At 38.0% G+C, this 17,059-nt stretch overlaps 1 protein-coding gene across 7 annotated transcripts in view; it reads left to right on the top strand.

The window, feature by feature from the left end:
• Positions 1-17,059, top strand: part of ROBO2 (roundabout guidance receptor 2) — a 1,388,177-nt gene that overhangs the window by 745,882 nt on the left and 625,236 nt on the right. For 2 of the 7 annotated variants that reach the window (XM_030802117.1, XM_030802112.1), the window contains exon 1: positions 10,324-11,079. The exons of 4 other annotated variants lie outside the window; for them this stretch is intronic. In XM_030802117.1, the coding sequence (XP_030657977.1) occupies positions 11,019-11,079 (61 nt within the window). In that variant the 5' untranslated portion in view covers positions 10,324-11,018. Of the gene's footprint in view, positions 1-10,323; positions 11,080-17,059 lie in introns of those variants that run through there. One more of the 7 variants, XM_030802116.1, reaches the window with a different exon arrangement.

Below are 17,059 nucleotides of genomic sequence, written 5' to 3'. Positions count from 1 at the left end.
AGAATTACTTTTAAATTTTGATATGATCCTTATTATACAAAGAATTAAAAATGTGCTAAAATGTATACAATTAAATTATAATCAGAAACCACTGGCCATTACAATAACTATTAACAAAAGAGAATATCTAAATTACCAAAGATGTCTTGGTTAAATTGACATATATTTTTAAAGACTACTGTATGAATAAGGTTTCTTTATTAATTTAAATAGGCCTCCTATCCTTGAGCTATATAACGAAAAGATTATCATGAAAATACCATTCAGTTCTTTTTTTTTTTTTTTTTTTTTTTTTTTTTTGAGACGGAGTCTCGCTCTGTCGCCCAGGCTGGAGTGCAGTGGCGCGATCTCGGCTCACTGCAAGCTCTGCCTCCCGGGTTCACACCATTCTCCTGCCTCAGCCTCCCGAGGAGCTGGGACTACAGGCGCCACCACCACACCTGGATAATTTCTTTTTGTATTTTTAGTAGGGACGGGGTTTAACCATGTTAGCCAGGATGGTCTCGATCTCCTGACCTCGTGATCCACCCACCTCAGCCTCCCAAAGTGCTGGGATTACAGGCGTGAGCCACCGCACCTGGCAAAAATATCATTCAGTTCTGAACTAAAATAGATTTTTTTAAGTAAACTTTATACATTTAAATTTTCTTTGTACTTAGATATACATGTATTTATTTGTGTGTGTGTACATATATAATATACACCTTTCACTTAAACAGGATTAAAATGCATATTACCATTTTCCAAGAATTCTACTAATTTATCATTAACTCACTTGGCTTTTGGTATGTACAAAGTTTCCCATTTTGAATTCATCAGAACAGGTAACAGCTATATTCATTTCCTAGGATTGCCATAACAAAGTAATACAAATTTAGTGGCTTAAAACATGAGGACATTTATTCTCACCGTTATAAAGACTAGACCTCCAGAATGAAGGTGTTGGCAAGGCCGTGCTCTTGAGGAAGGCTCTAGAGAAAAATTGGTTCTCGTTGCCTCTGGTGGCCTGATATTCCCCAGCTTGTGGCCATAGACTGCCAACTCTTCCATAATCTTCATGTAGCTTATGTATCTCTGTCCAAATTTCCCTCTTTTGATAAGGACACGAATCACTGGATTGGGGCTCATTCTAATCCAGTGTGAACTCATCTTCCCTGGATTATACCTGCAAAAACCCTATTTTGAAATAACATTCCATTCAGAGATTCTACATGGACATTCATTTGAAGGACCCTATTCAACCCAGTACAGAAGCACACAATGGTCAGTCATTTTGCTTTAGCCTGAAATACGCATATTGCCCCCATGAATTTACACTATTTCCTCCAAAAGCAAAGGAGTCTGCAAGAGTTGGATATGCTTGATAGTAGGCACAGCTGGTAACAAGTATTTCCAGCTTTCTCCCACCCTTGAAGGTGGGGCTTGTGTTTTAGTTTGGTAGTGAATATATAAGAAATTGTGTTATTTGTTCCAGCCAGATTTAACAACCATATTCTGTCTTTTCATTTGTTTGGAAAACGAGTGCTTTAGCAGCCCAGGTCCTGGAATGAGGATGATGTGGAGGAGTTCCCAGCTGATTCCCAATATAACAAGAAATAGCCATTTTTGTTTGAGATCTTAGAATAGTTTGTATTTGTAGAATATTCATTCTCAATGGGGAAGATGGGAAGACGGTTCTTGGGGCAAAAAAACGCACTTTTCTCTTTTTACATATAAAAAACTTTCTTTTTTATATATAATTACATGTATATACAGTGCATAAGCATACACATGTTTATTATATAATATATAGTATATAAATGATATGACTATTATATATAATAAATATATATTAAATATATTTAAATATATCTGTTATATAATATATTCATTTGTATATTTAATAACATATTTTATATATTATTAAATTATTAATATATACACATATTAAATTATTAAATTATAATGTAGATCACCTTATTAATATAAATTATTACATATGAATTTATATAAAAGATACTTAATACATAATATATTAAATTTAATGTAATTAATATAATATAATACATCATAATTATATTATATATAATAAATATATATTAAATATGTAGTTTATATGTCATATCAAAATTCCATGGGGAGGTATCAGGCAGAAATGTATAAAAATGCTCCTGTCTTAGTCCATTCAGGCTGCTATAACATGACACCACAAACTGGGTGGATTACAAACAACAGCAATTTATTTTTCACCGTTCTGGAAGCTGGGAAGTTCAAGATCAAGGCACCAGCAGATTCTGTGTCCGGTGAGGGCTCCATTTCTGGTTCATGAGTGGTACCTTCTCACTGTGTCTTCACATGGTGGAGGAGACTATTTCTCCAAGGTTTCTTTTATGAGGACACTAGTCCCAATTATGAGGAATCTGCCCGCATCTCCCAATTACCTCCCAAAGGCCCTACCTTCTAATACTATCGCATTGGGGGTTAAGATGTCATCATGAGAATTTTGAAGCCAGTGGGAGGGAGTGTAAAAACATTCAGACCATAGCAGTTTCTTAGAGAAGTGTCAATGAAAAAAATGTTGAGAAATCACTGCTGGCAAATACGTTAGCCTATCCTGGGTGATTCTGTAGGCTTTGTTGATACTGGATATGAGTTACAGCTACAAACTATGACACTTTCCAAGTTACATCATCAATTTGAGCTTTCATTAACTACTGTGAATTATGAGGCTAAACCACCTTCATATGCTTCATGAGAATTTAATAAGACAATTAATTTAAAAGGTGTATTGCAGTGCTTGTCATATAGTAGTTGTTTTAAAAATTTAAGTATTATTATTCTTTAATTTTTATAATATTAACCATAGTTTAATGTCCTGAGAAGAAGTATATTGCAACTTAAAGTTTAAATGAATATTTAAACTTTAGGCAACATTCAAAGTAGCTGATTATACTTGTCAGCAGAGGTGAAGTCCTAAAACAAAGAATACCAAACTTCGATAATTTGAGACACATTACAAGACATCTATTGCTCAACTCACAGTGCAAAGCATACAACAGAGAGTGAGATGGTCTGAGTCTGCTTACACACTCACCCTGAAATTCATGCATTTTATCTGATGGCTCAGTGTTTTCTATTTGGCCATCCAAAAAAAAAGTGTAAGAACAGCCAGAGCACCAAGGGGTATGGTATAGGCGGGACCTTACAGGGCAAATCTAGAAGTGCCTGCATTCCATTGGCCAGAACTCAATCACATGATCCAACAAAACTGCCAGGAAGGCTGGGGAATTCTGTGTGGAAGAAAGGAAGGAGAGGGTTCTTGGGTAACAATCAGCATTGTCTCTGTCATGGTGGAGGATTATTAGTACACTCCAATGACCCTAAGTATTGTAAACAATTAAAATGTACACCGGACCAAGTTCTTTAAATGCAACATCCGACTACCTTGTGAGAAGGCACTATTGTTATCTTTGTTTTATAGTTGAGGTCATTGTCAAGATCGCACTGCAAGTACCAAAATTAGAATGCAGATAGGTACTCAACATCCAATTTCAGAGCTCTATCTCAGTATTCTCTATTGTGTCCTTATTTAGGAAGCCATTCATTACCCCTTCTCTTTGCAGAGATAATTGAGTGGAAATGCTACTTCAGTGTTAGATTAGAGAAGACTAATATTTTCCTGATGACAAGTGAATGGTTTACTTAAGAATACTGTGGAATCTCCTATGAAAATCTTTAAAATAAAGCAGGTTTTCATCCTTTTTTGATAGTTTAAACAAGACTCAGAATGAGGGCTGGTATCCAGACTACCAGAACTCCTATAAATGTGCCTCTAGCTTTGTGATGAAATGTGTTTTTAATGTGTTTGGTAGAGAAGGGAGAAATAAAATAGTAGGTTAAGTTACAACCTGGACCTAAGCCAGTTATAGAGGCAAGCTAAAACAACAACAACAACAATAAGGAAACAAAACAACCTCATGCTTATCATGCCACATAATTTCCATTGACATTGTCACACTAGTCATACCTGAAAGTCTAATATTTGCTCAAAGGCTGAAGAAAAAGATTACAGATGAGTAATCTTAGAAAAATGAAAAATTAAGATAAAAATTTGATGAAAATTTTTCACATTGCTAAAAACCAAAAATTAATTTGGATGGCAAATATATATTAAAGTGTAAATTTATTTACACTTTATATTTCTGATAAATACAAGAAACCAGCCATTGAAACTTTATTTTAAATTACGTTAAAACTGAAAGCAATCCAGTGATGTGAGGGTTTCTATAAAATTTGTATCTAGTTGTCAAAAACTGACTAGCATTTTTCAATATTAAATACTGGTCCTTTGGATCCTTTAGATTTGTATTAGTATATGATGAAAAAGCCAAAATTGCTCAGAGAAAAAAGAAATCACTTATTGCTATCATTCTTTTTTGCTAAGTGAAAGACTAAACAGTAGAAACTGCTTGAGAGAGAGAGGAGACGTCTTACTCAAATTGAAATATTATGATATGAAGTATATGTCATATTATTGCTTTATTTGCAAGTTTGTCTATAAACTTGGGCCATGGAGATTTTTTTCATTTATTTCACTTTATCACTTATGGATGACAATGTGTATTTACATCTCTAATTTGAGCAAAATTATATTACTTATATTCCTGGCTGGTATTGTATCTAACAACTTAAGAACTTAGTATTCTTTGTAAAAAAAAACAACAAAAAACCACTTCAGGTACTCCACAAGTAGTCAGAATTTGTTTTATCAGGCAGAAATAAAATAAATTGGATATTGGAAGAAAATCAGAATCTGCTCCCAAACAGATTTGTTCTTCTACACGATAAGACCATAGACAGTTCAATTAGATTACATGTACCCTTGGATTAATTCCGTGACATTATTGCAAGGGAGAATAAGCAATTTTTTTCTAATTTGAAATATCCATTGTGAAACATGCCTCAAAGAGATTCAGTGAGCATACAACTGTAAAAATCCACGGGTATCTATAGGACCCATGGGTATCATTGGCCTTTTCCTAAATCCTTGACAATCTCTTCTTTTTATGAACAACAAAAAATTCTGTTTTGGATTTAAAATAACTTTTCCTATTAGGATTACAGCTATGTGTTGCTAAAATTTAATTATACAAATTCCAGATTGGAGCAGATGGACTTGGAATTATTTGGCAAAGAATCAAAGGGATTTTCTTGGGTTCATGAAAGTGTGGTGTAAAATTAGCAAAAAGTGTATTATTTTATGTCATTGAAGTTAAGCTATACACTAAAATAATAACTTGATATCAGTAAAAAGAAATGATAAAATAATGGGCAGAAAAAAATCCTTGCACACACATTAACTGTAGCCTGTTATGGTTAATTACTGAAGTTGCACTTTCAAATAATAAGTGGTTTTGCGAGGCTGACAATTCTGCTCATTTTGTAAAACCATTAGCCTAGTATAGATGAGAGGTTATCATCTTTGCTACCAAAGAACTACTTTTTAACTTTAGATTAGGTTTTGCAATTTACTAAGATGGGGCTGAGGGGGTAATGGACCATCTTGAACTAACACTATGAAGATAAATAAAATCTCACCCATGATCTCTAAGGAACCTCTAAGTGACTTTTAAAATTCAAAATTTTAAGGTATACACACTTAAAGAAATTTGGTCTCAATGTTACATACCACTTACTGTAATATTTCATTATTCAATAGTTATGTTAATTTGGAAGTCTCACCGAACTCTTCAATCAAGATAGATAATGATTTTCCAAATAGATTTTGGACTCTAAAGGAAGAAAGATTTTCTTTCTTGAAAATACATGATTTTATTCTGCAGAGAAAACTCTTTTAAATGAACTATTACTATATTTTAGTCAACTTAAATTCCAGATTAAAAACTCCATGTAATATACCAAAAATGCTATTCATAAACAGCTACACAGACAGACTTATATAGAGACAAGTATTGGTGACCACTTTAAAAGGAATCAAATCAAATCAGATACTTAGAACATATTTCAAAAGAACAATATTCATTTTATCTTGGCTCCCTCAAATCCTTTCTGGAACAAGGTCAAGTGTAATAAAGAAAAAATCATGTAGGGACAAATGAGCTGTATCTCTATGATAAGGATTTTTAATGCTTCACTTACTTTAGTTGTCCTGTGTCCTTTTGTAGATAATAACCCATACGTGTCATTTAATGTGATGTTTCTGTATAGTATAATAAGACAATCTTATATAGAAAAATTGGAGCTGAGCAACGGCTTTAAAGAGGTCTTAAATTTTGAAGAAAAATTGATTACATATTTCTGTATATTTTGGTACACTGGGGTTTTCTTAAATTGATCAGAGTAATGTATTATAGTGTTATACTATTTCTGCAATGTGGTAGATGTCTTAAATCAATCTCAAGAAATTCTTGAGAACATAGATTTTGTATTCAGGTCTGGATTCAAAGGAATGTTGTGCCTTTTATTCACTTGGGTTGATTATCTAATCTTCATTTTTCTCATCTGTACAATGGGAATAGTATCAACCACATAAGCCTCTTATAGGAATTTAACAATATGATGAATTTTTAAAAACTAGAAGATTCCCTGACACGTGGTTAGTGCTCAGCACGTGGTAGTATATGTTAAAATTACTATCATGGATCAAACCTTTGATTTTTCTATATATGCTGCCGTACATTATAACAAGAGCATGTTGAAAAGAGTAAAAAAGTGGGTTAGGGTTTTGCAGTTTTTACCACATCCCTGGGGAATCTGGTATGAGAAAAGAAATATTTAATATATTACTCTGTGCAGATTTCCTTCATATGGTTATTTTATACTTCTCCTGGAATACCAACTCAGAAGTTCAATCACAAAGAAGGCCATTGGATAACATTACCCAAATTAGGGATAATGACAGTTTCTTACAATCTTTAGATGTATTAAAATATATAGTCACAATTTGAATATATAATACCATTCCAGGTTTTACATAAAAGAAGCCTAGATTTCCATCTACATTTATCTATTCAGCTGCTTGTTTGGAAAAGAAAAAAACAATTTATATTTAGAAAGACATTGAAGCCAGATCCCCATGTGATTTTTCTGTATCTTAAGCTCTCTGATTTGGTGGTCATGGGGCTTCATTGTTCTAAGCCATTGCTGTTTCTTTTTGGCTTAAGGAAAACCTTATTTTTTTATTTTTATTTTTTACTAAAGCACTGCTAAAATTTAATTTCCAACTTCTACTAGAAGCTTCAGATTTGAAAGACTTTCCTTTAATTAAACATTTGGAGTGAGAAATCCATTTTTTATATAGGCAGTGCTCACTAAAAGTGTCTTAAGTATAATTGAAATATGCACATTTTTCTAGTATAGATCTTATCATATATCTCAGAAGGTAATGTCTTTGTTCTTTTGAAATTAATGTTGTCCAAAACAAATTTCTGACTGGCGACTCGTTACTGTTGCTAATTTAGTGTGAGATGTTTGGTCATAATCCTAAACTATCATTTGGGATGAGGTTCTTATAAAATAATGTTTTTTTAGTCACATTTCATATCAAATGAGACACTGACAAAGCATTCTTTTAAAAAATCAGTTATAAACTTGACTACAAGAGAAGCAGAAAACATGGATTCCAAAATGTTTTGGTGAAGACATTATTCCATGAGGTAGCTAGTGTATGGCAAACAACAACAACCACAACAACAAAAGCCATTTAAAAAATGGCACCAGTCTAAAATCACTGGCTTGCTTTGTCACTTTTAGTAGGTAAAGTAGTTATGAATGTAAAATGTTGATGCTTGGTAAAAAAATGCCAATATAACCAAAGCGATTTCCCTTATACAAAGCTCTTCTCTGTATGATGTAATTTGTCATACCCTACACAAGGATAACTTTCTATGAATAGGGCAACATTTTCTGCTCTAGAGGACAATGGCAGTTGGTGGTAGGTTGATGTCACCCAATCTATCCCTTCTGTTTCACACACACTCTTTCTGCCTCTGAGTGATTTTATAGGTTACTTAAGGAAAGGCATTTACAGATGGTGAGTCTATCAAGTATAAAATAGAATCTATATTTTGCCTGATAAATAAATAGTCATGAGAAAACACTTCTAGTCGAAATCCTCCAATGTCTTCCTTTCTGTGAACCATCTTAAAATTAAGGGTCTTATAAGTCTATATGATGTGTTAATTCCTGCATTATTGTATTAGGAAGACTCTGTTTTCCGTATATCTTAAAAATTTCACCCGCGTAAGGACATTTGCCCGAGATAAGCTGGTGGTGTATATTATTTGGAGACATGAGTTAGACATTGTAATCCTAAACTGGGTAAACCAAGCCCAAGTGTTTAAAATGAAAGTTTTCAAGAATTTTAATTACTTTCCTGTTCCAGAGATAAAAGAGATGTTAATAGTGCACTTTTGGATTTTTCTAAACCACAGTATTATCCAATTTAGACATACTGGACCTTTGGGGTGGTGGGGAGTGAACTAGTTTCTCCTTAACGGTTAAGCCTTTTTTCACGGGGTGCTAAAACAACAGCACATTCAGAATTATTACAGTGAGAATTCAAGCGATTCAACTTTAACAACCGAATGCACCTTTTTTTCTTCACAAGTAAATAGTGTAGATTAAAAGTGTGCTGAAATTACTCTTAATGCTTTACAAGAAGAGTGCTTGTCTTATTCTTTCGCAAGACTGTTTCATTACCGTAATTTTCAAGCATGCCGAGGTGTCTCTTCTAATTGCTTGAATGTCGCTGGCCTTTTTTTAAAAAAACACACAGCGCCCATAACATGCAAGGGAGACCTAAGTTAAGTAGCAGCACCAAAATGTATCCACCAAACAAAGGCCCCTTAGAGAGAACCTTGCCTAGTATTTCCAGTAGGGGGAGCTAAAGCCTCACCCTCCAGCATCCGGCCCGGCTCGGGGACCTGCGTGAGTCCCTATAAGCCGCCTTCTAATCATCCGAACCAGCATCAAACAGCTCCCAGCGAGCCTGTGATCACACGTGGGCCCGGCCACGCCGGCCGCACCGGGGCACCGCCGACCCCGGCATCCCTTTGATCTAACGTGACCTTCCTTCAGCACCCCCGGTCCTGAAAGGCATCCCTGGGTGGTCTTGGCCTTCATTTTCAGGGTTTTGTCGTCTTTGGGCTGAAATTCGGCTTCTTTTTGAGCTTCCACGAGCTCAGCTGGGCTTTCGGCTTTCCACACCCAGAGCCTATGTTTCCCGAATTTCCTTCTGGAGGTGCTGGTCTCTGGAGGGTAAAGACTTGGGGGATCCCCCGCCCCCAAGCTCTGTGATCCCCGCTCCCCCATCCTCAGCATCTTCTGCGGACCCCCCTCGCCTTGCGCGATCGCGCATCAGACTCATCGCTGCGGGGTCAAAAGGGAACTGAGTCACAGAAGCGGGGACGCCTCCCCTTCCTCTCCCCCCTTCCCCGGGGACGCCGCAGGGGCCACAGAGCTTGGCTAAAATGAGCCGCTGGAGGTTGGAGAATTCTGCCCCCTGCTTTTTCCCCCTTGCGCTTTTGAACCGTATAGGAAGCATCTAACACAACCTCTCCAGTCCGAAAGGCGCTTCTGTCTCTTTCCTTCCCTTCCTTCCTCCTACTCGGCTCCTCATTTGGCTACAAGGTGAAGTGACTTAGTGTGATTTTTACGGTAATGAGGCTGCGCCCTGGGTCCTGGAGGGCGATCTTTTTCAAGAAAGCGCGTGCAGCCCCGGCAGACGGAGGGATGAATAATTAGGAAGCGCTGCGGTGAAATCACTCACCGAGAAAATCACCTGCCCATTAAACGGGCCGCGGCGAGGAGCACGAGGCCGGAGCCCACCTATCCCCTCCCGGGGCGGGAAGGAGGGGGCCCCGCAGGCGCGGAGAAGGGGACGGGGTCGACCGGGGGCCTCGGCCCTGGGCAGCCGGCGGGGTCCCCGAATTTGTTCCTCGCCGTCCCCGGGGCTCTCCGCTCTCCGGGACCCTCCCCACTCCCGGCGGGCGGGCGGCAGAGTCCGGAGGTGCAGGGCTCAGCGCGCCCCTCCCCGGCCGACTCCCAGCAGCGTTCACTCCTCCCTCCCCTCCCCTCCCGCCTCGCCTTCCCTCCTCGAAGTGCTTCCACCCGCGGCAGCTGCTGGAGGAGGCGGACGCTCCGCTGCGGGGCTGCGGGGGCCGGACCGCGCCTGGCGCTGGACCGAGCGCTCCCTTCTCCGCCGCTCCCGGCTGGGCTCTCACGCCCGGCTCTGCCCGCGGCCGCCGGGTGCACAATCGCTCCGAGGCGGCCCGCGGGGGTGGCTGCAGCCCCGGCCTCCGCCCGGCCCCTCCCTCGCTCGCTCCCTCCCTGCCTCCCTCCCCGCAGCCCCACCACGTAGGAGTTCGGATTCTCCACCCGAACCGTCCTGATTTCGCTTCTCCTCTCCTTTGGAAACCGGAGAGGTGGAGGGAGGCAACAAGGCTGCCCGCCTGCAAAGTGTGGCTTTGACACATCCTTATTATGGAAGTTAAGTAAAAATATATACGTATTAAAAAATAACTCCGGCCGTGGAGCTGCTACGGAGAAGGAAACCGGGGGAAAGAAACCGGTGGGCAGGCCAATGGTTTTTCGGCAGCGCGCTGGCAAGTTTGTGGAACACTTTCTAGGAATTAGGTCTCTTCCTCCCCCTTCATCATCTTGACTTCTGAAGAAAGAACTTGGCTTTGGATTGCAGTGGAGCCTGAGGAGAGAGGGTTAGACACACTCGAATAAGCCCTCTCTGGCTGGGCTGAATTTGTGGGAATTTAGGAAGCCGGAGTGTTGGAAATACAGCAGCCTTTGAAGTGCCCTCTGTGAATTTGGATGGATCTCAGTGTGCCCCGTTCAAGACCTCTCCACCAACCGCTTCTGATCTTGCGATTTGCTCCTCTTGACTTTAATTAGTATCTGGGAAAGTCTAAACTTTGGACCTACCTCTTTTTTTGATACTCATTTTTGTACTTTTGCTCTCTGGGACTGGTTTCTTAAACAATCTGGATCCTTTTTAATATGTCAAAATGAGTCTGCTGATGTTTACACAACTACTGCTCTGTGGATTTTTATATGTTGGGGTTGATGGTAAGTTAAAAATGCTTTCATCTTTTTTTGCGCCCCCCCCCACCCCCCAATCCCCCAAAACCATTTCTTTTTGAATTTGATGTGGGTTATAAATGAAATGACATTATGTCTGTTAGTCCGTTTTGGCCAGGCACGGGCTCGTTGGGGGCAGAGGTTTTATTTAAGTCTTTTGTTTCTAAACTGCTGCAAGTGGAACATGTCGGTAGTCACCTATTGTTGTTATTGTTGCTGTAATTTACTTAACTAATTAAGGAGTTGGACAATAAATCACTGGGCTCCCAGTTTTGTTAGAAAAAGGAATATGACAGTCAGTCTCCTGAAAGAGCCTAATACTATTGTGCCTGCTCTCTGTTTGATGTTTGCTCTTGTGTCTGAACTTTGGCTGAGACATTCAAGTGAAGAAATACAGTAATAGACACTCTAAGGAAGGTTCAATGGGTTAGGAATTTGAGACTGAGATCAATATGTATCACCTGTGTGCCAGTGAATGCTCTCCTAGCGTTAAATCAGAATGAAGAATTTAGATCCTAGGGAGAAAACTGTCAAAAGTGAGACTGGGCGAGGCTCCACGAAGGGGGAAGCATCAGCTGTGGGCCGGCCACAGGACTGGAACACTTAGCTCAGTCCCCAGTGGGCAAACACAGTGGAGACCTTAAACAGGTGCTGTAGGTGTCTCCCTCTAGGTTGAGTCAGTCTGTCAAGCCCACAGCATTCTGCCTCTGATTCTCTTGTCTTTTGTTCCGATTTGGTTTACTGGGATATTTTCACAGCATGTCAATTTCTTGTGCGACTATTGCAAAATCCTTTTTTGTGGCTCTTTTGAATGAAGAGTGGAAATAATCATTAACATGCTTTTTGGTTTGTATTCAAAAGAAAAGAGTTAACAGAATATTTGCTATTAACCTTCTAGAGGCTTTAATTTTTATATCAATGGAAAGAATTGGTATAAGGGGAGTACTAGATTTTTTTTTTTCGTAACTGGATTGCAGTACTTTAGGTTTTTAATTACTTATTGTACTTGTAAAGAACCTAAAGTGTATTTGTCCAACTGTTCAAGCCATCACAATAGCTTGTTGCCACATAAACTTTCCTCCAGCATTTGCATTGGGGGTGAATTCATTATTTGGGACACTGCCTATTTTTGCCCATCTGTGGTAGCTAACTTTGTTCCTGGCAGCTACTGCTGCATAGAGCCCAATGTATTGGACTCAAAAAGGAAGGCTTTCTATAAACATGAGGCAGTACAGAAGAGTTTACCTACTGTCAAGTGGCTGTTTTCAATCATGGACTACATGAGTACCTTTGCCCCCCAGCGATAGTAAGGGAGGGATGCGTGTGTGTGCACTGCTTCTCTCTTTTCCCAGTCTAAGCAGTAGATGTTTAAGATTTAATTATTGTGAATTATACTATGGCAACATCTATAATTATTTTTCATGCATTTATTTTTCAGTACATTAAAATACATGTACATTACCATAACAAAATAGGTTTACCTATTTGTCCCAGGTGTGTTTGATTTTCATGATAAGAAGACTTTGGTATAACTTTTTAAAGAATATGTCCTCATAAATCATGAATTTACATATCTCAACAGAAATGCATGTATAAACTACACATTAGACTACAAAATTATCACCAAGGGTTTTTTTTATATATGTATTTTTAAATCAGTGTGTTGCTAGGAGGAATACAATTAAATTGCTCAGTGGAAGTGACAGAGGAAATCAGAAGAGCTTAGTGTTACAGAATGTAATTAATATACCAGGCTGTTTGGAGATATATAAAACAAATGCAATTAACCAGCTTGCTGGAACAGCAGTAGCAAGACACCATTTCTGTCTGCCTTCCCTCCCTCCCTCCTTTCATTCCTGTCTCCCTTCTTTCTCTCCCTTTTATTCCTTTCTCCCTTCTTTCCTTCCTTCTCTCCCACACCACCCTTCTCCTGCCCCCAAAGACAACCTAGAACCTTTGTTCTGATTTAACATTATAGGATAAGGGGGCAGTATGTGTCTGGGCCACAGTTATGCAGCAGAATTCATCGTAATGCAGTGAAAAATGCCAAAATTGAGGAGTTGAGACTGAAAAGGCAATGTTAAATTTTTGTGTGTGTGAAACTAGTTTTGTATTTAGCATCTGCTGTGTCAAAAGCAAAGGAAACCCTGGACACTTGTACTAAATTAATATGTAAATCATACGTTTGACATTGGATTGCCTTTGGATACTTCAGAATGACAGTTTCTCCACGGGGATGGTTGAAAATTTGGGATGTGGACAACACTGCCCTCTAGGCTGTCTCAACACTTTGAGACTCACTGTTCACATATATAGTGAAGAGGTTGGCTTGTAGGATCTCTAAGCTTTGTTACTCTTCCAGGATTCTATGATTCCTGTTTACTGATTCTTCTTAGAGGTGTGTGCTTATACTCCACATGAATTTCAAATGTACAGAAGCTTGCACCATTTCGAAGATATACTGACCATCCTTGTGCTAGACACAGATACTAATTTTATTCAGTGAGAAATGATACATAGATTTGCATTGATATTTGCTTGGTGGGTTATTTATATGTGCATTTTTATAGTAGATGAAAAATGTTAGAGTTTTGCCACCTCATAGAAGCTATGTGCTAATATTATTTATAATTTTTCAGTGTTGTGTCCCTGTAGCAATCCATAGAGAGCAAATATGAAGTTAGTTGAGAACGGCAGATAAACTTTTCTATTTGGGATGTAAATAATGGTTTTCTTATTGATGCAGATTAATCACATCTAGACTCTTCTGTATGATCATATAGGAGAATGTATGTTAAGGTTAGCCTTTGTTTTCCAGCTTTTTTTAATTTTTGAATAAGAATAGGGTTTTGCAGTCATTTATGGGGAATTAATAGGAACTATGGCAACACTTTTAAATTACATCTATATGCCATATGTTACATCAATCTGATAATTTTATAATACTTGTGAAAAGGTGTTTTAAAATGAGAATGTTTTTCTCATCTTTACCCTTTAACTATTCTTAAATGAAAGTGGCACAGCTGATATTAGGGGAGATAAATATAATAAAGATAATGTATGTGCATAGTGCAGATGTAGAATCTCATAGACATTTATACATGTGGCTAAAGTGCTCTTTTTCAGTAATGGGCTTATTATCATAGCCATATGTAGTCTATTTCAGAACTTAAATTATATATAAGTAACCTGAAATGTGTTTCTGAAGCTCTTCAGTAATACCATGTTTGAATTGGCTTTGTTTGAATAACCCTTGATGCTATGCAACATGTGGACCATAAAAAGGATTTCTTAGAACATTAAACAAAAATATTGTAAAAAAAAAAAAAAAGTAATGATTATATAAAAAGAGCAGTTCTGGCCATCTCATCCCTGAGCAGCTTGTGTAAAATAGCATGTTTGACAATAAAAATATAGATATGTAAGCACATATATAGCAATGAAGGGAGCTGATGTATGTGGGATGTGTGTGTGCCTAGTAATATCTGCTGAAATAGTTCCGGCAGTCTACAGGAGGTACATTTACTTCCCATGTGCAATTTGCTTTTTGAAGAGTATTAGAAAAAAAGATTATCATCTTATTTACTATTTCTCCTTTTCCTCTTTTTCTTCCTCCTTCTCCTCTCCTCCTCTTTCTTCTCATTCATCGTCTCTTTCCTCTTCTTCTTATTCTCCTCTTTCTTTTTTGGATCTAATGAAAGGAATTAGAGAAACTCTTGAAGAGTGAAGAAGATAGACGAGGGTGTTTCTTGAATGATAATTTAGAAAATCTGCATTTAAAGGAAAAGTGTGAATAATATTTTACCTTTAGGTAGATCCAATCGGGGTTTTGACTTTCTCACTTTTCCCCCACAATATTATATATAGCTTTATGAAAAATGTTTTGCATGGATCCTATCATTTTCCAGTTTAGACAAGTAAAAGTCGTCCGGTCTGAGTTCAAGCAAACAGTGAAGATTTATAGAGTGCCATTTTACAGATTTATTTCTAAAGAAAAGTATTGCTGTGTTTCTTACAGGGTCTCCAGGTATAGATCTATCAACCTAAATCAATACATTCGCATAGATACTGCTTTTCTCCTTCTTCTTCTTCTTCTTTTTTTTTTTTTTTTTTGCCATGTGTGCCTTTATTAGCTGAGCCACTACTTGAGGGTTCAAGGTCTTTGTGAGGGGCTTGGAACACCCAATGTTGGGGGAGGGAGGTGGGCAGGAGGGAAAGTATCCAGAAGAACTTCCTGAGCCAGCTGTAGGCTTTTCTTCTTCTTTTTAAAAAATTATTATATAAAGAACGAAGGAATGATTATAAACTCTTTTTAAAACATAAATACCTATCAACTCTACTATTTTAGCAGTGTGTTACACAATGATAGAAGCATAGAGCATCTAGGGTAGCATGCTTACCCAAAGTACGTGACTCAACACAGTGCTGGAGTAACGGAGGCCTCAATCCTTGGGGTTTTCTCCTCCATTTGCAGCCAGTCCTTAGAGTCTTTCATCTAATCACATGAGGTTTAAATACATGTTTGGATGATAATTCTAGAATTGCCCTAATCATTACATGGAGGGATATAAGATCCAGAAGCATATAGCTTGGCTGTTGTATACGCTGTTGATCTCCAGTGCTTGCATCAGTGCTTGACATACTCACCTGACTACTTGACGTCTTTGCTTCATGTCCAATGAGAATATACAAAACTCAAGCCTAAGACAGAATCTTCTCCTCTTTCTAGCCATTCCCATTGCAGTAAATGGCTTCCACCATTCATAGGCTTTTTCATGACCCCCATTGAGGAAGCATTTTTCACTTGTTCTCACAACTTGTATTCAACTCGTTCTCAGAATTGTGCAACCATCACTACAGTCTAACTTTAAAATGTTCTTAATTACCCAAGCAAGAAACTATGTACCTTGTTCCACCATCCCTCCACTAACCACAAGAAATCACCACTCTACTTCTGCCTCTATGGATTTGTCTTTTCTGGACATTTTATGTAAATGCAATCATACAATATATGATGTCATTTTGTGACTAGCTTCTTTTCTTTAGCATAACGTTTTTAAGGGTCATCTGTGTCATAGCATGTAACAGTACATCATTCCTTTTTATTGCCAAATAATATTCCATATTGTTTATCCTTTGGTTTACTAGTTGATGAACATTTAAGTTATTTCTATTTTTGGCTATTATAGATGTTGCTGCTTTGAGCATCCACGTACTAACTTTTGTGTGAACATATGCCTTCATTTAACCCAGGGTGGAAATGCTGGGTCGTATGTTTAGTCTGTGTTTCACATTTTGAGGAACTGAAAGACTATTTTCCAAAGCAGCTGTGTTACTTTACATTCCGATTAGCAATATATGAGGTAAATATTTTCTTTTAATTGATCATGGAAAGAAAGAGTTGAAGGGCCTTATGAGTTGGATATGATGTTTTGAAGTGAAACAATTTTATATTATACTAATCTGCCTCAAATCCCCAATAGTCCTGATTTCTAATCCCTTCAGTGATTGTTGTCTTCTGTCTTCCTCAGTTGCCTTGTAAAACTTTACAAAGATAGTACCTCAGTTGAACTTGTCACTTTTAGCAGAGATCTCAGCAATAGTAAATATAAATCATAGAATGATAGCATCTCGGAGCCATTATAAATATTTGCAGCTATAGTGCACAACTCTCTTATTGGTTGGGCACATGGAGAACTGAAGCTTAGAGATTTTATGTGCCTTGTCACAGATCCCATTGCTACTCAGTGGTAGAGCAGAAACTAGACTTCAGGGATGCTTCATCTCTGTACCATGCTTCTGCCTATGAGAGACTGTTTCTTCCTTAACAAGAATTTCAGGCTCTTGTTGCTGAAAATGACCAGCTATTTTCTGAAGAGTCCATGAGAAAATTAGCTTGACTATGCTTAGGTTATTCGTTTGATTCGACGCGTGCGTATTGATAACATAACTTGCTTGGCTTTATGAA

This window comes from Nomascus leucogenys, chromosome 21 (genome assembly GCF_006542625.1).
Source record: "Nomascus leucogenys isolate Asia chromosome 21, Asia_NLE_v1, whole genome shotgun sequence".
Classification (NCBI taxonomy): Eukaryota; Metazoa; Chordata; class Mammalia; order Primates; family Hylobatidae; genus Nomascus; species Nomascus leucogenys.
Note: the sequence above shows the minus strand (reverse complement) of the source record. Positions and strands in the feature narration are given on the sequence as shown.